We start from the raw sequence: 27111 nt of genomic DNA on the forward strand, positions 1-27111 counted from the left end.
GCACACCATTCACCCAGATTTACTGTTCAACATCATTAGATGATAGTACTCTAAGAGTTTGAGGAGCGACTTTTGAATTTAGTGTTTAGAATGGAACTACTTTTTATGTCAGAGTTTTCTACCTTTCCTCGAATTATGGGTCTAGAAAGTATGTCGATTGAAGTAAAAAGTGGGCACTTCTATCTCAACTCAAAAATGTCTACATATTGAGGATGCAGTGGGTGTAGAAAACCTGATGCCTGCCTCTGATCCGGGGATTTCTCCCTGTATGATTGTCCGTCGCTGGTAGAAAATGGCAGCTCAGTTAGAAAGCCCTCGCTCCTTGTGAGACTTCAAAACCAAAATCCCTGAAAAGCTGCTGGAAATAATGAGTCATCGTGTCATCCACGTTTAACCATTTATCTCCACATATAAGAGCATTCGTGAGATACACCACAGTGGATGGATTTCAGCTTAGATTTGTCATCCTGGGGATTTTTTTTTTTACCTCGAGTAGCGATATGGAGCAGTGCTTTGATTAGAAACGCTGAATTCAAACAGAGCACAAGTTTCCTGGTTGTGTACATTCACCTCTATTATGTGCAAATAAAGGGATTAGTGGCAGCAACGTTCACTGACATACAATACGAGGACAATGTGATTGGTATGTATTACATGTGGCGATTCATGAAAGATACGTCAAAGTCACAAATAATCATGTAATCGATGGCAAAAGTCTTTCATATTTGACCACTTATCGCATTCACTGGCATGTTTTACCATGACAGGACCAAATGGTGAGCTGCATTATGCATTACAAATGTGCTTACATCTTCCAGATCTACAGTTAAATGGTGCTAGACAAATATGACATGCATATACACCCGCACAGAGCACATAAACATCTGTCATGCGTGTAAAATAAACGTTTTTAAGAGTCCCGCATTGACCTTTACACACAGACACACACACACGCACACACATACACCCCCCCCTCCCCCCACACACACACACACACACACACACACCCTTTTCCTGGCTGGTTGACACCCCGACCATCAGCACTCCCCCCCTCTCTTACATGCATAGAGCATCCAGCAGCACCAGACAGATAAGTACAGTGTTTGAGGGAGATGGACACAAAAGAAGACGGGCAGGCGTGGACAGAAATGCATCAGAGTTTGAGGCCACTTCAGAGGGAAAGAGATGAAAGAAACCAAACGAGGAAAAGGCAGAATCAGGGATGTGGCGGGAATGAAGACAGGAAGGCGACGGAGTGACAGCATGAAGTTATGCACCATTAGAGCGAGTGTCTGTCTGGCTGTCAGTCAGCACAGCGAGCGGGGTTCAGCTGGCTGTGAGTCACCTCGAGTCTGCAGTTTAAAGCCCCTTCAGGCAGGCAGAGGGGAGGGGGTTCGGGTTCGGCTGTGGCTGAGAGGCTTTAACCGGCTTACACGTCTGACGACATTCTGTAAAACCTGAAAACGCCCCAGTGTACTGTGTCAGACCCAGAGTGTGTCGGGCTTTGCCAGAGACTCTTCTTTAAATTAGAAATGTGTCGCGTGCCGCCACTGAAAATACCTGTTCATTTACCTCCATGTCTTTATTCAAAACAACCAATTATTTCTGTTTGTTATTTCACAATATACCCGATAATAATTCACAGCAATATCTGTGAAACGTCTGGTTCCAGTATTTTTCATGAATGCATGATGATTTTTATGCTGCTTTTTTTAGGTCTGCGGTCGATCAGCAGGCGTAAAACTACTGCTGCTCATGCTGAGGTCATGAATCTCTTTCTGACATCATTTCAGGAAACAAGCTAACGAAAGCAGCCGGGTACTAAAACGTACTGGTCATCAGTTATGCAAGAAAGGCACCAATACACCGACTGACCGAAACACGCTGTGCAGAACCTCTTGCATGTCTACTCATTCTGTTCAAACCCGATATATTTCTGCACAGTTGCAGATAAAGATTTGACTAGACTGCTATCATGAGTACTGTAGGCTACTGATGTTTGCTCCCCAGCTTGCCGCACATAAAGGGAGGCACACACCTGTACAAATCATATCTATCACAGCAACAACTAAATCTATTTTCCAATCCTTTTTTTGGGGGGGGGGGGGTGTCGTGATAAAATTAGACGTCAGACATTCAAACCTTCACTTGAAAACCTCAATAGAAGCTTCCAATTAAAGAAGATCCGGTACCTCAGCTACTGTTAGTTATCTGGACACTTTGAAAACCGGATCTTTATTTAAATGTGAGCTGCAGAACAGAGAGGGGTCTTACTACAGAACTTCATCAAAAACACAAGTGTGGCCAATACTACTTATCACCCTCCTATAATTCTGAATATTGATTCTACTTAGTAGGTGTTTGTGTCATATTTGTGTGTGTGTGTGGACATGTGATTGTGTGTGTTTACACCTAAGCATGCACAGTTTTAAGATTCGAGCATGCAGAAAAGAGTGCATGTGGCTTGTCTGAAAGTGTTGTGGAGTTGTGGGAAAGTGTATTAGTACAATAGCAGAACCTCCTCTTGCCTGTAAAAGAACATTGTTTCTGCAGATCTCAAAGGTCAATGTTCTGGCAGACACTCTCGCAGGTTAGAAAGGTAGGATGAGTCGGAATACAGAAGGTTCTGATCTCAGATCAGCAGAGGCATAATTGGATTCGATTTTAACCATCAGATCCTCACAGCCCGGTCTCAAATACTCGCGCTTGGTCACGCCCTCTTCAAACCGACGCACAAGACTTATTCTGGCATCTGTATGAGATGCACGGGGCTTTTAACTTACTCCAATCTAAACCCATCCGCATCCATATAGGACGCTCAGAGAAACTGCTCCGATCAACATTAACCATCAAACAAACACAGGACTTTCACCCAGGAGACCGCTGTCTAGAGTCCCGTGTGAAACCAAAACTCTACGCTGACTTATGTTAAGTCACGTACGTAAGTTAACTTACATACGTGACGTAAAGTTACATCTCTGTCACGTAATGTACGTACCTTAAGTTACATAAAAAAACATGCTTATTTTAACCCAAACTGTGATCCTTTCCTGAACCTCACCAAGTAGTTTTCTTAACCTAAACCAGGGGTCGCCAAAATAAAGTAGTCTTTAATAATGAAAGGTCGTGCTTGATCTTCCTCTAAAATCTTCCTCTATAAACTCAAACAGACACATTTCGTGGAAAGTTCTATTTTTCAGACTTAGTTACAACGCTGCGGGTCTTGCTCTATCTCTCTCACATCACATTTACTTTAAAATGAACACTTACACATAAAAGTTTACTCGATGATGGATCAATAAATGAGGTCAACACACATCTGTCACTCGTAGCTCTGCTGGTGACTGAAGTCTCTGTCCTACTGGAGAGCAATCAATGTTTAGTTCCTTAATCGTTTATGTGTGTGGACTTCACAACGGTTAAGAAACAATAAGACGAAAAGGAAAGTCCTCCGTTAACCGTGACTTCAGAAGGCCGCTCCATAGGGCTGGTAACGCCGCTGGACACGCCACCAAAATAAAAAAATGTTTGAATAGTTTGTCAACTAAAATCTGTTACGTCGCTGTCAAGCGCCTTTCCCTGCAGGTGGTGATTATGATTTGCAGACCCCCGCCCTCGGTAAACTATTGTAAGCTATTATGTTGCGCACGTTAAGAGCTCTCTAGGAAGCAGTGTTCCTGTGTATGTGTTTGGTGCTTTTATCGTGAGACGGAAAGAGAAAAAGAGGTTCTGGTGAAGTGAATAAAGTTGCTACTGTCTTGGCGCAGATTATGGAGCCCTGTGTTTAGTATTTTATTATTAACATAAAGTATAGGCGCAACATTAACCCTCGGCTACACTATCGATGGATAAATCCCAAAAAAGAAAAGTCCTGGAGGAAAATAGAGTTGAATTCTGCGTGGACGTCTTCATTTGCTTTCACTGCCAACGATGCTGGTTTAACTGAGCAAGTCTTTTTTCTCCTCTTCATAAGAGTTTGATATTGTTATAACAGGTAAAATAGCAATTATTGTTCTATAATTTCATAAATACAACAAACTATAGTTTATATATAATATAACTATATATATAAAACTTTATAAGCTGTGATATCAAATAGCTTTTGCGGCTTCAGACAAATTTGATTTGGTGAAAAATAGGGCAAAATGGCTCTTTGGATGGTAAAGGTTGACCCCTGACCTAACCCTAACACCTGACGCCAAGGAGTCCTGACCAGATGTGCGAATGTGATGGAAAATCAGCCGGCATAAAGACAAGAAACCCTTAATGTGCTTGTCTTTCTGTGTGTGTGTGTGTGTGTGTCTAGACAGTCAGCTGATATACATGGGTGAGACAGCATCCATGCTTGTGTTCCTGTGTTTGTCTGTGTCCTCTATGTTACCCTTCATCTTTAAAGATAGTGCAGCGGCCCCCAAGGCAACTGTTAAATGTGAACGGAAGGGGGTTACAAACATCTGCGTGACTCTGTGTGTGTGTGTGTGTGTGTGTGGGCGTCTCTGCGTGTCCAGTCAATTAACCCTGTCTTTAGAGATCTCCCCCCCCCCCCCGCCCCTTCGCTTCCTCCATCACCAACCCGGAGGCGATTTTGCAGCGCCACACTTTTCACCATGCAGTGACTTGTCGTTGCCATGGCAACAGACTCCTTTTGTCTTGTTTTTTTGCCTCAGCGGCCGAGAAATGAAATGTCATTTCTCCTGGTCTGCCCACGAAATTGAACGCCTGGATTGAAGTGATACCGCCCATGTTTGGAATGACACATTCACACACACATGCACACAGACGCATGGATCGGTTAAAACCTGCAGCACGTGTTGCAGCAGTGACGTGTGTTCTCTCTTCCAAACCGCTGCTTCTTTTTATCACTCTGAGGTGAACGCTTCTCAACTCCAGCTGCTCCCCCTCCAACATCACTGTCAGACAGATAACACAGCAGCTTCTCCACCTTCGCCGAGTTTCAAAATGGCCTCCTCATCCTGATTCCGAACAACGAGCAGACCAATCACCAACTTGCTTTGGTCCAATATCACGGCATGCCCTTTCGCAGCTTCAATTCGGCTGAAGCTAATTAAATTGTTGCACGGCAGCAAGGGTGACGCAGCGCTCTTCGTGCCCTTTGAGCTGTTGTTCTGTTTGGTCAGAGCAACGCTGTGTATGCAGAGAAACACATGACTTCATTCTCCATGAGGCCAGACATATACATATAAAAAGTTATAGAAACAAGACTTTCACCCATGTAGCCCCTTTTCCTGGCCGATCAGCCACTGTTAGGGGTGTAACACTAAGCTCGTACCCTCATCTGTAAAAATCGGTGTATTTTCATACTATAACTGGTTTCTACTGCAATTTTTACTCCTTATATGTAGGTGCTTAGCTGCCAAAATACATAAATATGATTCTATTTTTATTAGAACACTACCTGAAAACAAAAAGTCTCAACTGAGTTAAAATAACAGCTGATAAGATGAGCACAACATCCACGTGGAAATGAATAGGCCCAGCAGAAATTAATATTGCATTTGGATCAACTGCATGTTATGTTCATTCCAAAACTGGATGTAATGAGGATGTGGTCTTGATGAATGAACATGATCAGGCTTTTGACAAAAATGGGGAAAGCTCTCAAGCTTTCCCCATTGTATGCACTGTTGAGATGATGCCTAACTTTAGCCAGGCGTCACTATCAGATCATGATGCACTGATCTGAGATCACCAGGTCTGCACAATTCAGATGCTGTTTGTGTCTTATCAGAACCTTTATCTGATCATATAAGAAAACAAAATCAAAGGATGTAAACCTAAAGGGAATGTGAAAGCGGGAAATGCAACTATAAACTCAAGAAGACCCTTCCTGTATCCGCTTCTGTCTTCTGTTGTCTCTGTTTCCCCAACAATTGATTTTTTCCCCTTTTACTTTTCTTCCCTTTAAAACCAAAAACATCACTGATTCATCTCCCCTGCAGTGAAGCTTCTTTTTGTCTTCTGGCAGGATTCAACCGCACTGTGTGAATGGTCCGGAATAGGACGCGTCCACCAATTGAAAAAAGTCAAACGAAAGCGATCGACTGAATCATTCGTAACTGTGTCTGCTGAAGGAGAAACCCAAACAAATAATTGATTTTTAAATTAAAGCAAATGAGAGTTCCTTCATCATTTACACTTTGCTCTCTTTTCAGCTCCAAAACACTTTTTGTGCACCTTGTGACCTTCATCACCTCTCACCATGCCCTCCCTCTTCCTCCCGTTGACGGGTTTGAGGTTTCAGAGAGAAGTCGTGAGGGTGAGTGCACATCCTGCGTGGACTTTTAGGATGCAGGTGAGAGAGACGGAATCAAATAGAGAAAAGCTCTTTTTTCTTTGCATCTCTCCTCCTCCACCTCCACCACCTTCTCCTGCTGATCCTCTCTCGACTCTACAGACTGAATCCCACAGTGATCTCATCATTTCATGATTACATACATTTCGAGCCAAAGCAAAAGGTTTGTTATTATAATGTCATAAACCCGCCGGGACTGGTTTTAATTATTAAAATGACTGTGAGCAGTGGGATCGATTTTATTCATCATCACTCTATGAGCCAGTGAGTCATGATAAATCTTCTGAATGAGCCAAAATCAAATCTTCAAGTTATTAGCGATACAGTTAGTGAGCCAATGTCAATGTAATTAAAGCCTTTACGAGCAGCTTATTTACTTTTGAACAGAAAGGCTGTAAAGGCAACCATTCATTTGTGAATAACCACTTCGGCATTAAATAAACTACCGCACACTTTAGCTCCACTGTGAGGCCCTTCTCTCGAAAACATAATCACTCTGATTAGCTTCGTCGCGCTCGGCAGAGCAGCTGTCTGAATTTGCGCCTTTCGGTCGGCCCTCAAACGGCTCTTTCCATGCTGGGAAAATGTGCCGCCGCCTCCACTCAGCGGCGTCCATTATAACTCTCTTGGAATGAAGAACTGGGGATTATTCAGCAGACTGGTGAGGACTGGTAGAGCGAGGGCCTCTCTGCAGCCTCGCCTGTCTGAGCCAGTGGTGCCACCAAGTGGCCAGGATGGGGAATGTGAAAATGGCCGCTCCGTCCTACCATCTGCTCCTACCGAGCTGCAGCTTTCTAACACGACCGGCAGCACGCCGCCCTCACCTCTGTCGTTGCCGCTGGCATACTGGAGGGGCTTGCTCTTGTCGATGCTGTTGAAGCTCTGGCTTCGGCGGTTGAGGTTGGACGAGCCCGGGCTCCTGGAGGCCCCGCTGCCTGCAGCAGGTACTCTGGAGGGGCCTGGCAACCTGCAAGAGAGGGGTTCGGATGTTTAGATGACATATTGGGAGTTTGAGGCAGAGCTCTGCATGACAATATTAATCAGCAGAAGAATAAGCAGAAACATTCAAAATGACTGTCATGGGATTTGACTTATTTTTGTCGAGAGAGAGAAGGAACTTCTGTGTTCAAAACCTGAAAAAATGTGAACCCATCCTTTAAATTTGAACGCTGGCTGGTGAGAGAAGCTGCCGGGAGCGGAAAACAAGTCTCACCCGGAACTCAAAGAGACAGACAAGAGACTCCGAGTGAGGCTTTGAGCTGTGCTGCACTACTCTACCACCTCATCAAGAGAAGCGAGGAAAGTTTCGACTCAATACGAGTTGGGAAAAAAAAGGTTCTCCCATCGTGTCATGATTACTGGCCCTGGGCTCGGCGTGCATCGAGTGACGTCGTGTGAGATGAAGAGAGATCAAGTGAGTGCTGTAAGACATTCTGTGCTCCCTCGTGGCTCGAGAAAGAAGGAGGCGTGAACTACAGAAGACAGTGAGAGGCGTATGATGGCCCTTTATTCCTCCATCGCTGTAACTCTGCTGACAGTACAACCAAGGCACTAACACCTACCATGGAGGTGTGTGTTTTCAGTCAGTCTCTGTAGCCCCTTACACCCACACACACACACACACACACACTTCGGCATAATCTTTCTCTCCCGACAGAGTCAAAGCTTGCCAGTGTCAAATGTTGATTTGCCACGCTGCAGCTGGAGGGTTGTCTCGACTCCCGCGAGGGCGCTAAAAGAATTACCTCATCAGAAACCTGTTGCTGCTGTACAATAACTTCACATTGCATTGTTTTATGCCAGATGTATGTAAGTTGTTCCAAAAGCAGATCTGCCATCTGGCACACAAATGGCAACACGATTTACTGCAACTTGGATAAACAGTATTTCTACCATTGATCTTCATCATCGTGGTTTGATGCGATTTTTATGAACCGATTTCAAAGGCTGCTTTTTACCTCACAGTTGAGTGGTCCGTACCACATATATTTCATATACATGTTCATCTTTTTAGATTGCTTGTTTGCACTCGACTGCGGGCCAAGGTCAATCCAATCAAAATACGTCTGACAAGAGAAAGAAAGACGAGCAGCAGTCACAAAGTCTCCCAGCTGACAGGGTGGGAGCAGATTGTAATGCTGCGAAAAAGAAAAAGAAACAGGCACTAAGAGACGACCTCGCTTGCATCACAGGGGCCGTGGGTGTTTCCATTCATAGCCTGGTCTTTCTAAAGAAATAACAACAAAAAAACCTTGAATAGATTCTAACAACTTGGTGTCTTTCTGCCTCCGTGCATGAAGGCTGCCCTGATGTCCTTTAGCAAAGATAATCGATTTACTACGCGAATATGTCACTCGCGTCTGTATCGCACATGGAGCCGAGATGTCGGGGGGGGAATTCTTTTTGAAGGGTGGAATCCTGAAGTGGTCAAAAAAAACTGGGGGTTGTGGAAACAACATATTTCATATGCTCCATTTTGCCTTTAAAGCCTTCACATAATAAAACTAAACTATTTACGAGCTCATCAGACGAACCATCCCTTGCATTTTGTGATGCAACGAGGAAACACAGTTGAAGGAAAGATCCTAGTTTACTTTGGGTGTCTCACTTAAAAGAGGCTCAGCGACTAAGCAAGCAGCACGACGCGTAGTCGGAAAACAAAACTGCCTGATAAGTCAGTCCATGTGCTGAACAATGCAAACATTGTTTTATACAGGCACTTGTGCAAAAATAAAATGTGCTCAAGTGCAAAAAAAAACTAAAACTGACATTGAGAAGCAGCAAATGTGCTGACATTCAGTTCCTCTAAATGTCTTAGATCCTGAAAAGATCCGACTGTGACGAGACGAGCAGACTTTATTCTGTTTAGAGATGCTGATCCAGGTCTGAGAGCAGAGACTTGCACTGAGCTGAAGAGGTGGTCCGACAGAAGGACTGGTACATTAGCAGCCCCATCATAGAGTGAGAGAGAGACAGAGACAGAGAGACAGAGAGAGAGAGCGAGAGAGAGACAGAGACAGAGAGACAGAGAGAGAGAGCGAGAGAGCGACAGAGAGAGAGACAGAGACAGAGAGACAGAGAGAGAGAGAGAGAGAGAGAGAGAGAGACAGAGAGAGACAGAGAGACAGAGAGAGAGAGAGAGACAGAGAGAGAGAGAGAGACAGAGACAGAGAGACAGAGACAGAGAGACAGAGAGAGAGAGAGAGAGAGAGAGAGAGAGAGAGACAGAGAGAGACAGAGACAGAGAGACAGAGAGAGAGAGAGACCGAGAGAGAGAGCGAGAGAGAGAGACAGAGAGGGAAGGAACAGAAGAGAGTGAGAGACCAAAACAATGAAGAGATGGAAAAAAACTAAGAAGACATGAAAAAGAACAAAGGAGAGAGTTGAGAGAATGGGAGTGAGAGGGAGATGGATGCAGATAGTGTAGCTGCAAGAGAAAATGAGAGATAAACAGTGGGAAAATGAGAGTGAGATTGAAGCAATTCAGATGGAAATTTAGAAGGAAGTCCCTTTTATCATGAGATTCTTTCATCTTCCAAAATACATGTTTGATTATGCAGTGAGGAAGGGGCCATTGGTCCCCTCACTTTAGGCCCCTAGCACAATTTGGCGTTGCAGCCCGTGTGATCTCATCACAAGACGGTCTCTAGTTTAAATCCACATTTTCTACTAATCCAGGATGCCATTGAGTGGTACTACAGTCTGTATTTCATGAAAATCAATGAGCAGACTGTTGAATCATTGACAAAAATGACTGCAGACTTTACGCTGATGGATTACACAAGCGTCAAAGAGTGCGTTGATTGAGTTTGTACGAAAATGAATGGAAATCAATGGCCGATAATTTGTAGTTAAGGAGCTAAACCTACCTCGACCTCACTGCAGCTTTCGACACCATCAAACCACAACATCCTTCTCTCCCGCCTCAAATCCTCCCTCAATATCACCGGAACTGCTCTCTCCTGGCTTAAATCATATCTTACAAACAGACAACAGTTCATCAGCATCAACAATTGCACCTCCTCCACTGCTCCTCTGTCTCAAGGCGTCCCCCAGGGTTCGGTGCTTGGTCCTCTTCTGTTCATCCTCTACTTGCTCCCTCTTGGAAATATCATACGTCAACATGGTCTCCACTTCCACTCCTACGCTGATGATGTCAGCTCTACATCTCCACAAAGGCCATCACCACTGCTACTCACTCCACTCTCACCAACTGCCTCACTGACATTAAATCATGGATGCAAACCAACTTCATCAAACTCCACTGTGATAAATCTGACATGATCATCATCGGCCCCACATCTCTCACGAAAACCAGTCACAACTTCTGCCTCACCATCGACAACTCCACTCTGTCTCCCTCACACATCCGCAACCTCGGAGTCATGTTTGACAGCAACCTCTCCTTTGAACACCACGTCAACCAAATCACCAGAACTGCCTTTTTCCACTTACAAAACATCGCCCGTCTCCGCCCATCACTCTCCTTATCTGCTGCTGAAACATTGATCCACGCCTTCATCACCTCCAGAATCGACTACTGCAACAGCATTCTTTACGGCACATCATCCAAAATCCTAAATAAACTCCAGTACATCCAGAACTCTGCTGCTCGCCTGCTCACCCACTCCCGTGATCACATCACCCCTGTTCTCCAGAATCTCCACTGGCTCCCCGTCCCACAACGAATCCATTACAAAGTCCTTCTCCTCACTCATAAAGCCCTCCACAATCAGGCCCCCTCCTACCTCACGACCTGCTTCACCACCACACTCCATCCCGCTGGCTCCGCTCCTCTGATGCCAACCTCCTGTCCCTTCCGCTCAGGACCAAGCACCGGACATGGGGCGACAGAGCCTTCTCCATAGCTGCCCCCTCCCTCTGGAACTCTCTCCCCAAACACATCCGAGACTGCACCGATCGTTCCATGTTCAAATCCCAAATCAAAACTCGCCTTTTCAGAACTGCTTTTAATGTGTGACCAATGTTGTGTGTTTTACGTTTTTAGTGTATAGCTTTTTTACATGATGATTTCAAATGTAATGTGTAATGTAAATGTGTCTTTGAGTATTCTGAATCGTGCTCAATAAATAAAAATAAATAAATGTATTACTAAAGCTTGCAAACAGCTATGGTCCTTTAAAGGCATTCAATTTGCCCAACAGTGCACAGCTGTCCTCATAAAATAGGACCACAGAGCGGTTCATCGGAGAGAAAAAAATGAGTTCCAACAAGAGGAAGCAACACAATTCGGAAGTGTAGAAATGGACGAGAAGTGGCACCAATAATCACCAGTTACTCATCCTTGGAAAGCCAAGCGTAAAACACACCACACACAAAAATTCAGTGGACGTGTTTCCGCCCGTGTTTAGAACAATGAAAGTAATTTACTGTATATGAGTACAGTTGTTGCTGTTGTGGGTAGTTCCTTTAGCTCTAGCTAACAAGTTCAATGTCTCCAAAAGAGCTTAAGAAACAGTAAAAACTCCAGCGCCTTGAGGGGAACGTTCTTTCAGCCGCATTCAGCACAGTATGTGGGAGAGACTTAAATTGTTGTCCCATTGTAGGAGCGCTTAAACTTCCTCGCTTCAGAGATAGAAGAGGAGACAGTTCATGGTGATTAAAAATGACTTCTCAAATGGCAAGAAAGCAAAAGAAAGTGGTAATCACGCTTGCACGAATGAGGATCGGATGGCAGCGGGGCAATGGTTACAATATCACCATTGTGTTGTGTGTGTGTGTGTGTGCACATTCATATTTGTGCGGAAACGAAAGAGCTATTTCTGCAAAGCAGCAGCATTGAGGTTGTGATGTGAGCGGGCCGATTACCACCCACAGGCCCGGAGCTGCTGGCTACAGCATTTTTGCCATTGCTCAGTGGCGGCTGGAGAGGAATTATTTGCCAACGTTTCCCACTGCCCCCGAGCTGGAACTAATGCTGCGAGCATCAGCCAACTGGACTCTGGAGTGTGTGTACGTACAGTATGTGTGGCTCTCACATGTGTGAGAGCCTCAATGCTTATGTTAACGAGACGAGAGGAAGGTCAGTGGCCTTGTGCGGGTTTGATAGGTTTACCAGCTCACGTGACACCGAAAAGAGTAGCTGAAGCCTGTGGTTCCCTGAATGCTGGCTGCAGCCTCGAGCCTGGCAACACAAAGAGTGTCATTATAATGTCTGGTGGCTGATTTAGCAGCAGCTTCTTCTGCCAAGACGTGTAAAAGGGGTATTCCCAGAGGACACACCACACAGAAGAAGACTTCTCAAGTGGTGAAAGCGCTGGACTGAGGACAGATATTAAGTGCAAGTCAATTTTTTGAGTGAACACTTTGCAGGGATCCTGGATTTTCTTTGTTTTTGTGTGATTCTAGTGACCTTTTTTTGGTGCAAAGGTTCATCCACTCAGCTCCTCAGCGGCCACTGGCCATTCAAATCATGTGGTCAATGTTTTTTTACATAAAGTTGGTCCTAGTTTTGGTGCGAGTCATTTCAAATGAGATACTGTCATCCATTCTTCTTACTGACTGAATATTTGCTTGCTTGCGGAATACTGGTTTGGAGGGAAATTATGTACAAGCACCGAGTTTAATTATACCGAACCACCTGTGAAAAGGTAACAGATTGTTATAATGAATATGTAGCACGTCTTTTCACTGTGAGGCAAGCCGCCATGAGGCCCGTCTACGCCCTGCTGCAGTATCCTTGAGCCAAACACTGAATCCCTACCAGCTGCTCTGTAGCTGACCCTGACCTTTGACCTCCCTGAGGTGGTAACACAATATCACAAAAGCATTAAGCAAAATGTAAAAATGAGGGCATGCAGGTCATGCAAAAAGCACTTCAAAAACACAGACAACAAAGAATCCATAAACTGAAGGCGGTACATGAAGTGTCTGCCATATTTACCTTGTGTTTTTCTTCTGTGGGGACCCTATTCCACTGTGGCCTGGAGGACTTGCATATCGCGCCGTGAGACTGAAGAGAGAGCAGATGACAGAGGGACCGTTAACATGGTTAGAGGAGGAATGAGTCCAGCGTCTTGCTGGAATTGTCTTAATCCATGCCTTAATGTAATAATGTGCGTGAGAGGAGTCGTTCAGCAGAGGAGATAACTAGGGGGGGGGGGGGGGGGGAAGAAGAATCGCATACCGCATGCTGTACTGTAGCACGCCAGAGCACATTTCAGTTCTTTTGCACATGATGGCTCACATATGTTTATTACCACGCGCGTATGACTAAGCCAACAACATCTCCAGCCATTTATACATAAAACAGCTCGAGACACTTTCACAAACGAGAATTTCACTGTGGCATCGTTTGAAGAAAAACCCCAAGACCCACTACGCACGAGGCATAGGCGAAAGGAAATGCCCACGGTACCAGTCATGGTTTACAACCCAACACTCACTGTTAGTCATTCACGGAGACGGGGAATCAAGGCGGGCTGCCCCTCCGTTTGTGTTTGACAGGAAGTAGTTAAGCTACTTGTGGAGTGATTCATGAACAAAGACATGCCTTTAATCATCGTGCCTACACCCTGTAAACAATGTAAAGTGGCGGCCAGGTGGCGGGGCTGCTGTTTATTCCTGCGTGTAAATGTTCTGAGTGTAACGTCCTGTGCGAACAGTGTGACTCACAAACCATGTGAGAGTTTCTCACTTGTTGTTATAAACTGTGAACTGAGCCTCTAGTCGAAGCTTATATCTTCTTATTTTTCCAGCTTAAATACCTCATATAACAACACATTGTTTGTGGCTGGCTTTATTAAAAAGCAAGCAAGTGAACCGCCCACTCTAAGCAATAGCATCATTTTAACTTAAAAAACAATGCTAACAATGCTAACTGCACCTCAGTTAGCATTGAAACACATGTGTCCTCTTCTGCTGTTTTTTCACTCTTTTGTCAAAGAAAACTGCATTTTTTTACAAAGAAGTTCTGAAAATAAACACCATCAAACATAGAAAAAAAGCCAAAATATGATGTTGACAGCAGTGTTGAGGCAGGCAGGCTTAGCTAATGGCCAATAACATTATTAGCTTAACCGACTCAGTTTGTTTACAAGTGTTCCATTGTACATAGAAAACTCTACATAAAAAGAGTTCTAATTTAAAGAAACAAATGTGATATAGCACATATAGCAAATAACTAGCACACAACAAGGTCCACCTTCAAGTAGTTTTGAATATTACAAGCAATTTCTTCTTGACTGTTAAATATTACAAATAAATCAGTTTATAGAGAATTCCAGACTTGTATTCATACCTTTCACAGGCTGACCCGAGACAGAAGCCTGAGTTTTCCAATCGGTCCCTTTTGAGGAGGGAGTCACAAAGCCGCAGAAACTGTCCTCTACAATGACCGGAGCAGCGATGTGCCTCAGTTGGAGGACAGACAACCAACACCAGCAGCCTGTTTTAGACTTCCGTCTTCTCTGACAACGAGGAACAACTCATCCTCTGTTTTGCGATTGTGGGCCGCTGGTTTGGCATTGGTGACTGAAAGTGGACCGAGACAATAAACCACCTATACTGGGTTGGCTGACTGACTCAGTGCAGTCATCTTATTTTCTGCTCTGACTGCTTTTGCCGTGCAGTTCTCAACTTTGCATGAAACTGAATATGAATGAATGCCAACGGACTTTTACATTTTAGCACTTAATTAAGCTGGCTCTGTGACCCGATTTGAATAACCAATTCCAGAGAACCAACAGTACAAGTGACTCATAACATTGCTTTGAGTATAAAATGATCACAGGGACAAGAAATTCAAAGAAATATGATTTAATATATGAAAAGAATCGCACGCCCCAGATATACCACCAGACACTGGTATCACAAGGCACAGGGTTCAGCACAAACACTGGCCATGACTTTTATAAAAAAATCTGTAATTTCCTCTCATGCAGAAGTACAACAAAAGGACTGCTGCAGAAGTTTCAGGGCTTGCTGAGGTGATTTTCAGTCAATATCATTTTCATCATTCTGTGAAATCAAATCAGCCGTGACAGAGCGAGCCATCTAACTCTCTTAAAGTGTGTCTCTGGGTTCCTATTCTCCGTGACACACATTCCCATTCCTCGTCTGCAGATGCACACAGCCTCTCCAACACACGCAGTCCTTCTGTATTTACACCTCGCTTTTAAACCACCCGCGATAACGCGCCGAGTCCCTGTACATTGCCAATTGACCTTGCAGGGTTTGCATGACGCGGCGTTATGCTAACGAGCTCCGGAGCAGACAGCAGAACAGAGGGGGAACAAGTTCAGGTTAGTTTCCCATTATGGCAGTGAGCGCCTTCGCGTCATGTCATTAATTAACTCTGTGATACATGACACGTTGGTTAATGGTGTCTGTCGACGAAATATGTTCTTCTTCGTTCTCCAAAGCCCCCCCACCCCCCCCCACGGCCTGCACCACATGTCATCTCCCTGTGGTATGTTTTGTGCTCTATTAAATAACCTAAATGGCACTTAGCACACAGACAGGACCTGCTTAGACAGAGATTAATGGAGCCTGTCACACTCTAAAACGCCTTTTCAGCATTTCGTTGGAAAAAGGGGTCGAGCTCAAACTTGTGCATCACATTCCTCTTGAAGCAAAGCTACTGTGCTTTCTCTCTATTTCTTCTGTTTGTTTTTGTTCGTACTCAGAGGGGTTAGCGAGGGTCGTCTTTAAGGGCGAAAAAGGCCGCAGAAGTTTGAGGGAAGGTAATGTAAGTGAAGCTCATGTAGAGGCAGCCCACAGTTGTTTATGACAGCGTGGTTCATTTTTCCACCACAAGGCCTGTCCTTACCCCCCCCCCCCCCCCCCCCCCCCCCTCACCTCCAGCTTTATGAAATGCAATGAAACATGAAGGCAATGGTATAGAGTCCCCAGTCTGGCGTGCTCATCCAACCCACAGCATTTAAGATCTTTCCAATGTGGAAAAAGAGACACCAGAACACATGAGGGGGCATGATTTAGGACTGGGGAAAGGGGATGGGGTGGAGGTGAAGACGTGTGGGGGGGAGGGGGGTGTTACAGTCTGTCACGTTTGATCCAATACAACATACATCAACAGGGCCTCCGTTTAATAGCCCACGACACTGCGGTGCACATGCGAGCGATATTGGACGCCTTCGCTGTCAGTTTCAGCTTGATTGTAGCCGCAGCCCTGAGGGCAGACACAAACTGGTGGGGTTGATATCCAAAATGGCGTGCGCTCAGCCACTACAGGCCAACGTGATGACAGCAGGTAATGAGATGTCATCCGACCTTCGTGTCGGGGGGGGGGGGGGGGGGCACACTGGACACACAGACTCACACATGAAGTCACATATCCACTCAAACTCAAATAGCTAATGTGTACTGATGCTTGATATGAATTGGTCTTCATGCATTTACAGTATGCTGCATCTCACCAGCATTAACTGGTGTACACAGAAGAATCCACAGCAGTCAAAGCTCTTGTATTCATCTTGCACCTATCATGTGACCAATATAAGTCGGCCAAACTTAACTTCCAAAAACAGGTCATTTTGGAGTGTCCTAGTGTTCTCAGGGTTTAAGGTGCCAACAGTAAAACCACAACATCCCGAGTGTTAAGTAGAGATCCCACCCCATTTCAACCAATAACATCATGGCAATCTAAAACCTTCAGCGGCAATAGAGGTGTGTGTGGAGCCACAGTCCTCTGTTGCTCCGTATCAAGCTCACACACTAAGCCCAACATAGAAAACGACAGTCGGGGAAAGATCATGCTTCTAAGAAACAGTGACCGTTTGCAGGACATCGGATGCAAACAGCGGTGACTTTGTCGTCGAAGTGAAACGGTTTGTACGCCAATCCAACCTGACCTGTGAGGTTTTGATGTATTTTTCAGATGAGAGCACTTTCCAGGACGCATTAGAACATGAAGTGTTGCAATACAAACACATAACTAAAATGTACCAAGCAAGTATCAAGCAACGTAACGAGAGTGTCAACGCAAGCACGCACATGCAGCACAGAAATGGGTATTTATTGTGTTTTACTAAGACTTCACCCTGACAGTATCCCACGACAAAGATCAGGAAAATATCCATATCTATGCATTGACAACCTATGACAGCTTAACACATATCAATGAAAACAGCACAAGTGGAACCAAACCATTTACCAGTTCATGATGCCACCGGCACTAATCCGTCCTCCTCATATCAAGCTAGAACAGTACCTAGGAGACGAGTCGGGCTTGGCCAGGCTGTTGGCTCTCCCGTAGGGCAAACGACTCTTCCTGTCGCGGGACACGGCGGTCGGCAGTCGTGAGGAGCGCCGCACCAGGGGGTCAACTTGTTCGCCCCGGGACATGGCGAGTTAAAGAGGGAAGTTTTGGCTGCGCCCTGCCAGTGCCCGGGCCCCACTGCCTTCTAGAGCACCGACAACCTCCCGTGGCTCCGGGCTGTCGCGATCTGTCCAATGGGGAGTTCCCCTCGGACACACACACACACACACACACACACACACACACACAGTCCCATACATCCCCTGCCCCAGAGAAACCAGTCAGGCCAGCAGGTGCTGTCTATAGAAAGCTCTCCCATATCCCCGCTGTAGATGCGCACTAGGCCAAATATGTGTGTGTGTGTGTGTGTTAGGGCGTGTGTCTCCGCCTCTGTGAAGCTGCGAGGCAGATAATTTGATCATTTAAAAAGCTTAACATTTTGAATTTGAAAACATCCATTCTCCTGGCTTATCTGATAGCTTATGATGTTACTCAGAAATGCTTAATCTTCGGGGTCGACCGGGCCACGCAGGAATTCATCACCGTGGAAAATTGGAATTAAAAAAGATCTTTTTTTTTAATGACTACATTTAATTACATTTCAGTGCTTCCAAAAGTGGGTGAAAAGCAGAGGGAGTGTGCGCACCAGCCAGGCGTGAGGCCTCAAACAAAAGGAACCTCACAAATCTTTTAAATGATTTGGAGTTGACGGCGCGACAGGAAAAGTGCAGAGAAACTTGGACAACAGACATATCATCACTTTGTGCAGTAGTTCGATGCTACTTTACATTAAGGAGATTCTTCAGACAAACTCAATTCGACACAGTCTGAGTGAGACAAGCAGCATACATTGCTCAAGCAAATATGAACCTATTATTTTTTACTTACGCTGAAATATTGATTGGAAACAACTTATTCCACACTGTCTGACAGCATCATATATAGTCTGTATCAACTTCTTCCTGCTATTCAGTAAAGCTATATAATCTTTACAATGTGTGAAATATTCAAACCCAAGATTACATGGCTGCGTCGTTCCATGATATTGAAGTATTCTGAAATATTCGATTTCTTTCTGCTTTGGAAAACTCTGTGATCTCCGCTAGAATTCAAAATAGACTTCTGTGGGTTTAAATGATGTCTGACGGCACAGCATGAGTTTGTGATGACTGACTGTACCAGTGAGTCAGTTGCGTTTAGGAGGTCAAGTCATCTCAGAATCTGTTGAGGATGGATTCATTTTCCCTTGTGTGTCAAAAGTGCAGCAGTAACACTGCATAATAAGAGCTTCTCAGAACAACTCAAAACTCTGCATCTCATGAGAACCGTTCATCCGAACTACTTCACACTTGGCGGGTGTATTGATGGGGACTCAACGGCGTGCAGAGACACATTTGGTTCAGTTTGGACATGCGACTCGTCCAATATTAACAAATTTGTGCAGCAGCGGGGGCGGAGCTTCAGGGTCGAGCGTGTCCTCCGCAGCGGGCCTTTAAAGCTTGCGGGTCATTGACTGCAGTTCAGCGCCTCTGCTGGATGCTGGATGCACTAAAGGTACAACCAAACTCTTCTTCGCTTCGGGTGAGAGGGTGAATGGCGCGGACGTCCCCAAAAGCTCACAGATGAATGGCTCACTCTAACGCTGACGGACAAGGGCTGATCCTCTGACCTCCGCTGTGGCCTCCGGCATTCAGACGTGATTAACTTATCAGCCCCGGGGGGAGGGAGACTTTACTGGGGCCACGGGCGGCGAGGGCAGAGGGGTCTGTTTGGAAATGAACTGAACCACTTCATAGGAAAGTCTTTTTCCGCCATGAATATATATGTTCTCCCATCTCATCGAATAAAACCTCAAGTGTCTCTCAACCAACTTGTTATCGGACTCGACCTCGTATTTTGTGATGGTGAACTCCTGTAACGGCTTTAACGGTATGTGTGTGTGCTTTCCAGGACTGGACTGTGTGCTTCGAACTTCACTGTTTGCCGTGTACAGTATGTGTGTGCGAGAGGGCTCTCCACCTGTTGTGGTGGGGGGAGTGTGGGAATGGGAGGCAGCTGTGCCCCTAATAACCCCTTCCCACACACACACACACACACACACACACACACACACACACACACACACACACACACACCCGATACACCGACCCCATCGCTACCACCTCCTAACTTGTCCAAACAGGGGCCAAAGCGATCGACGATATCATCTTACCCACATGCCCCTTTCCTCAAGCGCTGGGACTAACTGCTATTATTGTACACACACACACACACACACACACACACACACACACACACACGCACACACACACACACACACACACACACACACCATTGCCAAACAGAGCGGCCGTGCAGCAACTCGAGCCGGTCAGAGGGAGTGCTGCTCATGTGTGGCATGTCAGGCCTTCCTTTAGATGCTCTTCTGGGCCTGTTCTGTCTATTTACATCACACAGGGTCAGGCCTCCTTTGCTTTTACTGCATTTTAGTGCTTAGCTGCCTGTTTGACCAAGACTTCCAGTTCACCGTGCACGTCTTCATATGATGAAGTTCCACTGCCAAAACTCAACATCCCTTTAAAAGAGTGCTCCGCAGATTGCACTACAGCCACATTGAGAAATGTTGAAAAATTGTTGCGAAGAACCAGTGACAAGAGTCGGGTTTTCGTGCAAATTTATTGCACATTTGAACAGAAAATCCAGAAAATCAGCAAAAAACAATGCAATATGAATGCTTGTTACCATCCACTGTCCTATGCAACTATTAGGAGTTGGTTTCATGGAGATATGCAGTAGGTGGTGCCAATTCTCCATGCGGGAAACCATTTTACTATTGCAGAAGAAGAAGGCGCAACAAGACGACGTAATTTAAAGAACGCCAGTCAAACCTAGCCGTTTCCCCCTGCTTACAGTCTTTATGCTAAGCTAAGCTAACAGGCTGTAGCTTTGTTTTTAACAGACAGATGAGAGCCATATTGATCTTCTAACTAGCTGTCAACCAAAGAGTGAATAAGCAACTATGCATACACTGTGAGGCTAGGACTGCATTCTAAATCGAATGTGAATCTGTCCGTTAGTCAGCTTGAGTCCTCCGAGTCAAACCTTCCATATGGAGCTGACGCAGCAGAAACACTGATGAGAAACATGTTCCATGAAGGCTGTTATTCATTTCACACTGAGAGACGGTCATATCCAACAAATTCCTGTTTACAAAACCTCTAACTGGACCGAATTAAGCATCCAAAAGAGACAAGTCGACCCCTCTGCCAGCAGAGATCCTAAAAAAAAAGAATTGGTCTGCTAATTCAAAACAGTGACATTAACCAAAACTTCTGGGCTCCATCTGCCTCAGACATGAGACCCAAGCCGACAACAAACTACTGCAATGCAACTGTGCGGAGCGCAGCGTACCTGGACTGCATCTCCTGCGTCTTGAGGCAGCCGGCGGACGGCGCGCTGCTGCTGGTCTGCTGGCTGAGCTCCACCAGGGACTGGTAGTACTGCTGCTGCTGCTGCTGCTGCTGCTTGTAGCGCGACAGGATGAAGAAGAGGCCCAGGATGCTCTTCAGGTTGCCATTCCTGATCTCTGCGGGGGCGAGACAGGGAGGGAAATGTTAGTGATGTGCCATGGTACTTATGGTGCTGCTCCACCATGTACCTCCACCATCTTTACCCTGCATGGAACAAATGCATCTTCTTGGTGTGTAGCCATTTCTGCGAGTGAAAGTAGTGCAGGACTTTTGTTTTTTTATCCGTCTGGAACGAAAGCAGTGTCCCGTGACGCTTCAAATGAATATTTTCCAAACCATTTATTGTATCTTTCAAACACTGTAAAGTGAACACGTTTTTAAAAAAGCCACTTGGGGATAGAGCGGCAAGTGCAGCTGCTGTGCAGCAGGCTTATGAGTTTATGAGTAATTATACACTGGCTTTAACTGGAAGAGATACTGATGTGCTGTATAGAATATGCAGAGTTATAGCACTTAATTATATATAGCACGAGGTAACACTTACTGTGTGTTGCAACAGTTTAGGCCGCGGCTCACGTCCGGTCTAAAGCGTCTGCTAACGCACAGCTGGTTCACTTAGGTGTGAAGCTCAGCATGGGAACTGCTGCACTGGTGTTTAACTGGCTGACGTCTGGTGTGAGGGCACGTTTGAGCAGCCAGACATATACGACGGGAACTTCAATTACGCTTCTGCTTTTGCAACGAAATGAGGAACTGACATTTTTTTGGTGCAGTGAAATGATATAAATGGATGATACAAATTAGAAATGATACCAGCTGACTTGGACTTCACTCCATAAATGACAACTGAAAAGAAACTAGCACGGATAAGGGGCGAAAAGACAGATAAAACACAATAACACAAAACACATCAATATTTAAAAAATGAACTCAAGTGTAAGAGGGAGATTGAATTCATTATTGTTGATCCAGCAGAAACTGCAGCCCTGCAGATAAAGTTACATTAAAAAAAATGCTGAGCTGGCAACAAACAGCGAGGGAAAAAGCCCCTAATCGATGGGCGGCTCTGTCTGAGGTGTTCATGTTGATCATCAACAGCTCCTGAGTCAGAACTCACACACGCAGCCGTGGTGGGATCCAGCAGTCGCAGAGGCGGACGAATTGATTGCTGTGGCTAACGCACCCATTTGTGAAATGGACTTTTCGGATCAAAACCCTCAGTGGGAGCTGGCACGAGGAGGGACAGCGGCGGCTGACGCAGGCTTTTTCGCTCCATTTTTCAATTTGGCGAAGCTCAGGCGTTCTCCCCGGCCATCCGTGGCTAGTGTGCCGTTTGCAAGCTGTGAAAGTTAGAGACGATTAATCTCTCTGGATTTTTTTCTTTTGCATTTTCTAACACCATGAGGCGGTAATTTATACGGGGCCTTAGAGAGTCTGAACAGCAGCATTTTGCTGGGCTTTAGGGAGAGACTTTGTTGCAGATTCAGCCGCCCCAAGGGGGCTGAAACTACTGGCAACTGGTAAAAAGTAACAGAAAGGACAATGATGATGATGCTACTTCATCCATCGCAAAGGGGAAGTTGCCCTGGACGGTCAGGGTCAGAACAGAACAGCACATTTGCGTCAGTTGACCTGCTGTCACCTGATCTTAGAGCCACCTTTTGATGTTCCTACTACATGTAGAATGGTGTTATTGTCAGAATAACTGCTGTTTTATATTGTGATATGCAGGATTTATGCATGAAAAGGGACTTTGAGAAGTTAAGCATGAAGTGACTTTCTGCCTAAACTTCAAGCACCACACTGTCCTTTTCCTCCAAGAAGGATGTAGGAGAGCCACAAGCACTTTGGATGCTTTTTCCACAAGGTTTCACCTTTTGCACCCTTTTTCAACTTCCTGAGAGTTTTTGGGGAGAAGTTGTGACAGTCCGTGAGACTGCGATAGGCTATTGCTAAGGCTGCCACAGACCTTTCATCCCCTGAACGGAGGAGGGCTCTTGCCGCTCTGGTGTGCTGCGGAGGACAAGTGTTTCTGCTTGGCCCCCGCTCAGTGAAAATGTGCCTTTGCCGCTGGAGGCCTTTTAAGTGGCTGCAGTGGTTTTATTCAATCTTTTTTTAATTATTTTTTGGAGAGGTTAGTTATTTCATTAGTCACAGAGGACTTTGGAGGAGGAGAAGGAGAAGTTCTAGCATGGTCGGGTAATAGGAAGAAGACTACAAATACCGTGTGAGCATTTATGACTACATATTCTGTCATTACCTTCTTTAATCAGCCTTTCTTTGGGTTTAATCCCCAGACAATACACATTCAGACAGGGCCTCTCCTTACAACTCCACAGCTGGTCGCATCTTTGCTTCCTCCGCTGCCCTCCGATTTCTCTGTGTAAACTTGCTTTTAATTCATTTGTTTGGCTTCCATTTATTTCCCAATTCGGTCTTCAAACAACTATCGTTGCAGTGTTATGTTTTACACTAATTACACAGCCAGTTTTTTTTTTTTGCAGCTAGAAAGTATCAGCGATACACTGGAGCTTTTCTGGTCAGAGACCAAGTGCGCACCCCCTGCTGACCCCCAGCACAGTGGCCCTAATGAAATCAGACCCACTTCAAAAAAAGAAATGGACCCACTGAGATCAAGCAGGAGGGCCTTTATTGCGGTGAGCAGGTCATTCTGTGGGCTGCCCTCTGGCTCTACAACCAATAAGAGGCTGTTCTGCTATGGCAGAGACCCTTCAGTGGGAAGAGGTTTTAATGACCTGCTGGGAGGACCCCTCACTGTCACCCATTATCAGATGCAGGAAATGTGTGTTTTGGAGCTTTACACCTGCTTTTTAAGGCTGGTAATGGCAGACTGAACTTCCTGACGATAATTATCACATTTCAAGTAGTAGAACTTTTCTTTGCTTTGGGGCCAAATGGGAGTTTAACTTGCTTTTTCAAGAGTCTAGAGCCACACTAGTGGCCCTGCTGTACTTGTACAGAGCGGTGCTTCGTTTCACAATGACAACCTCTCTGTAGGGTTACGTTCTGTTCTTGCATTGGAAAAAAACAACAACTGTGCCTCGTTTTCATTATGGCCTGTAACCTCCCTCAGCGGAAACGTCTGAGGGGGAACCATAACGCTCTTCAGCATGATGGGTTGTTCCGGAGCTTCGGTTTACAGCCTCCCAACCGGAGAGATGCAAGGCAACTTCTAGAGAGGTTATTACAATAAGTAGGCTCTCTGAGGAGAAGGAAAAAAAAAACATGTGCCTGTATGCACATCAAACATTCCACTTTGAGTTTCAAACCCACGCCTTGTAAAAAGATAATAAAGGCCACATATGCCAGCCAACAGACTCTGGAGAGCAAGCACAGCCTACAGAGAAAGAGGCCGAGGGACAGGGAGCGATGGAGAGAGAGACGGGCAGAGGGAAGTGAGTGATGACACACGGCAGCAACAGTGATGGACAGAGTAACCCAACAGCCCATATATTTACAGCGAGTCACCCTTGCTGCTTTTAGTGCTGCAGGATTTAGAGCTGTCGGTCAGTGTGTCAGCCTCTCAGGCTATTTCTGCTGCTGGAGAGGTCAAGGACACGCCCACCTCTTTAAGCTTTTAAAGGGGAGCAGAAACAACATGGGGTCTGCGGGTTCTAAATAACAGCTGGGGACATTCTCGGTGGGTATACTTGAGACACGCTTGTACTGGTTCTCAGATTGCTCTATATTTGTATCAAGCATTTTTACACTGTAAACTGTACAAAACATTTGTGCCTCTTTGAATCAAGATACGCCACTAGGTTCCCCTTCGACACGTGTCAAAGCTCCAGAGAAGCAGCATTTGTTTCACATGTTGACCCTGTGGGTGTGTGTGGTTGAGCGACGGAGAGAGAGAGAGCCAGGTGGATGTGCTCTGAGCTGATCAGCTGCTGGCACCGCGGCAGAGAAGAAATTTGTGTCGCGTTAATTCACGTGCAGAGTCTCACACACACATACGCACTTCCTGGCGGGGATGATGAGTTTACTGCTTCCTGTTGAATTGAATGCGTGAGAGACGGAGGACGCGTACCAAGCAACCTCACGGAAAATACATCGCTACCAAGTTGGTAAATGGGCTAAGATGATGGGAAGTTGACATTTGGAGATCCGTGGTTTTCACAGGACAGAAACTATTTGCTCTCCAGTGTGGGCCGAAGCTAGCTAATGTATGACATGTCAGGTGTGGCCTACGGGTGTCGAATGGGACACGTCACACGATGTAATGCCACACGCAACACTTTCCATAAGCTCCTTGCATGCAGTGAAAAAAACAACTGACTGCAGTTGGATTCATTTAGGAACTTTGAGGGAACCTCGAGTTCCTCCTCGTGAGTCCAAATCAAGTGTAAAAACTAAATCACAACAGACGTTTGGTAACTTAACTGTAATTTCAGCCCTGGCCTTGTGAGACAATTTTTAGCTTATCGTTCAATTTGACATGATCCGTGTTCTGTACACCCTGATGGTCGGGGCGACGAATCCCCTCGCTGGAGTTGTTTTTGTATCCTCCCACAATCCACTTTGATGCCCTAATGATTGCCTACACTGCCGTAGTGAAAGCTGGAGATGGAGAAACTGTGCACCCTGTCATGAGACCAACATGGTAAATTCCACTGCCGTGAAGTTTAATAGTGTGTCTTGGAAAGGAGCTTCAACCAGCTTTTCTCGAAGGTATTCGGTCCTGTGGAGAAATGGAAAGCTCCCCGCAGAAGGTCGGTCGGCGCTGGAGCCGAGTGAATTTTCCAGGTCTAGAGATACAACATGGAGATCCGTCTTGTGCCGTTCCCTGCTGATTTAATTAAGAGTTTAATCAGGCCTTGAATGATGCGTTGGTTATTCGTCTTACCTTCTGCCGAGAGCCCTTGCACGTTCACTCCTCTGGCGTCCAGGAAACTGAGGCAGGCGTCCACATTCTCGATCTGTGGAGGAAGACGGCAGACACAGTCAGCACAAAAGGACACACACGGCGAGAATGTGACCATGCTTAACATTCAGCGAGCCTAAATGTCTCGGGGCGGAGGGCCCCGAAAAGGACGTGGACCGTCAGCCGTACCCGCCCATAAAGCCCACCATTGTGTGGCTATTGCCCGACCCCCCCGCTCCACCATGGGACCCTGTTAGCGTGGCATACTGACTGCAGTGTGTCGCCACCTACACAGCCGGCTTTTGCATATCTCACACACGCCCATATATATATATATATGTACAGAGGCAGACATACATGAATTCACATCCACACACAAACTATAGAAACACACAGAAAACAATGCACACATTTGCACATAAACACAGGTCGTGCGGGTCAGCGGGGCCCACTTGAGGCCTTTAACAGCGTAGTCAACATGTCACCTCGCAGCCTGGATTCAGTTTCACAAAGTCGCACTGAGGTCGCACTTGTAAGGGGGATTTTTTTGCTTTCGTCGACGGCGGCTTGAGGGTGGCTTCATTAGCATGTCGGCGAGCCGCCATCGGCCCCACAGGAGCTCCTTTATGACGAGGTCAAAGGTCGGAGCGCTCCCAGTCAGCGCAGTGTGCCAGGGCCACACAAAGGACAGGCCGGGCAACGGGGCCAGAGATCCTGCGGGAATGATGATTCATGAGCTGTGACTCTCTCTCTCTCTCTCTCTCTCTCTCTTAGCGACTTATAGCAGCACTACGGTAATGAGTCATATCAGCACACGGGATGTTTGGATGCTCTACTGATTCGTCTTTCACTCCTGATATCATGAAGTTTGTTTTCTCATACAACATAACAATTATCCCAATGCTGGCACTATTGAAGGACATGAATCAATGCATTTTCTCCTGGAAAGAAAATGATGCAGCTGATTCAGCTGCAAATTGATGGAAAGATGTGAAAGTGCTTTTCACCAAACTATTTTACTATCACTTCACACCGTTTGACGTGTTTTTCTCCCTCTCAACATATTAAATGTCCAAATTTGTCCTTTAACGTCGAGGCTTTCAGGGGAGCTGCGTGGCGATGGGATTGGTGCCTACACATGCACCCGTCTGCACACCGCCCAGTGCAGCCACATCCTCGGATCCTTTGCATCAAGGGCAACCAA

The 27111-nt window shown here is 45.8% G+C and overlaps 1 protein-coding gene across 1 annotated transcript in view; it reads right to left on the reverse strand.

Moving 5' to 3' along the window:
- nav3 (neuron navigator 3) overlaps window positions 1–27111 on the reverse strand; it is a gene marked incomplete at its 5' end in the record, with an annotated part of 130150 nt that overhangs the window by 80235 nt on the left and 22804 nt on the right. The window contains 4 exons of the mRNA XM_079294902.1: window positions 7138–7280; window positions 13218–13286; window positions 20964–21138; window positions 25890–25962. Of these exons, the coding sequence (XP_079151028.1) occupies window positions 7138–7280; window positions 13218–13286; window positions 20964–21138; window positions 25890–25962 (460 nt within the window). The remainder of the gene's footprint in view (window positions 1–7137; window positions 7281–13217; window positions 13287–20963; window positions 21139–25889; window positions 25963–27111) is intronic.

Source organism: Melanostigma gelatinosum (genome assembly GCF_949748355.1).
Source record: "Melanostigma gelatinosum genome assembly, chromosome: 22".
NCBI classification, from domain to species: Eukaryota; Metazoa; Chordata; class Actinopteri; order Perciformes; family Zoarcidae; genus Melanostigma; species Melanostigma gelatinosum.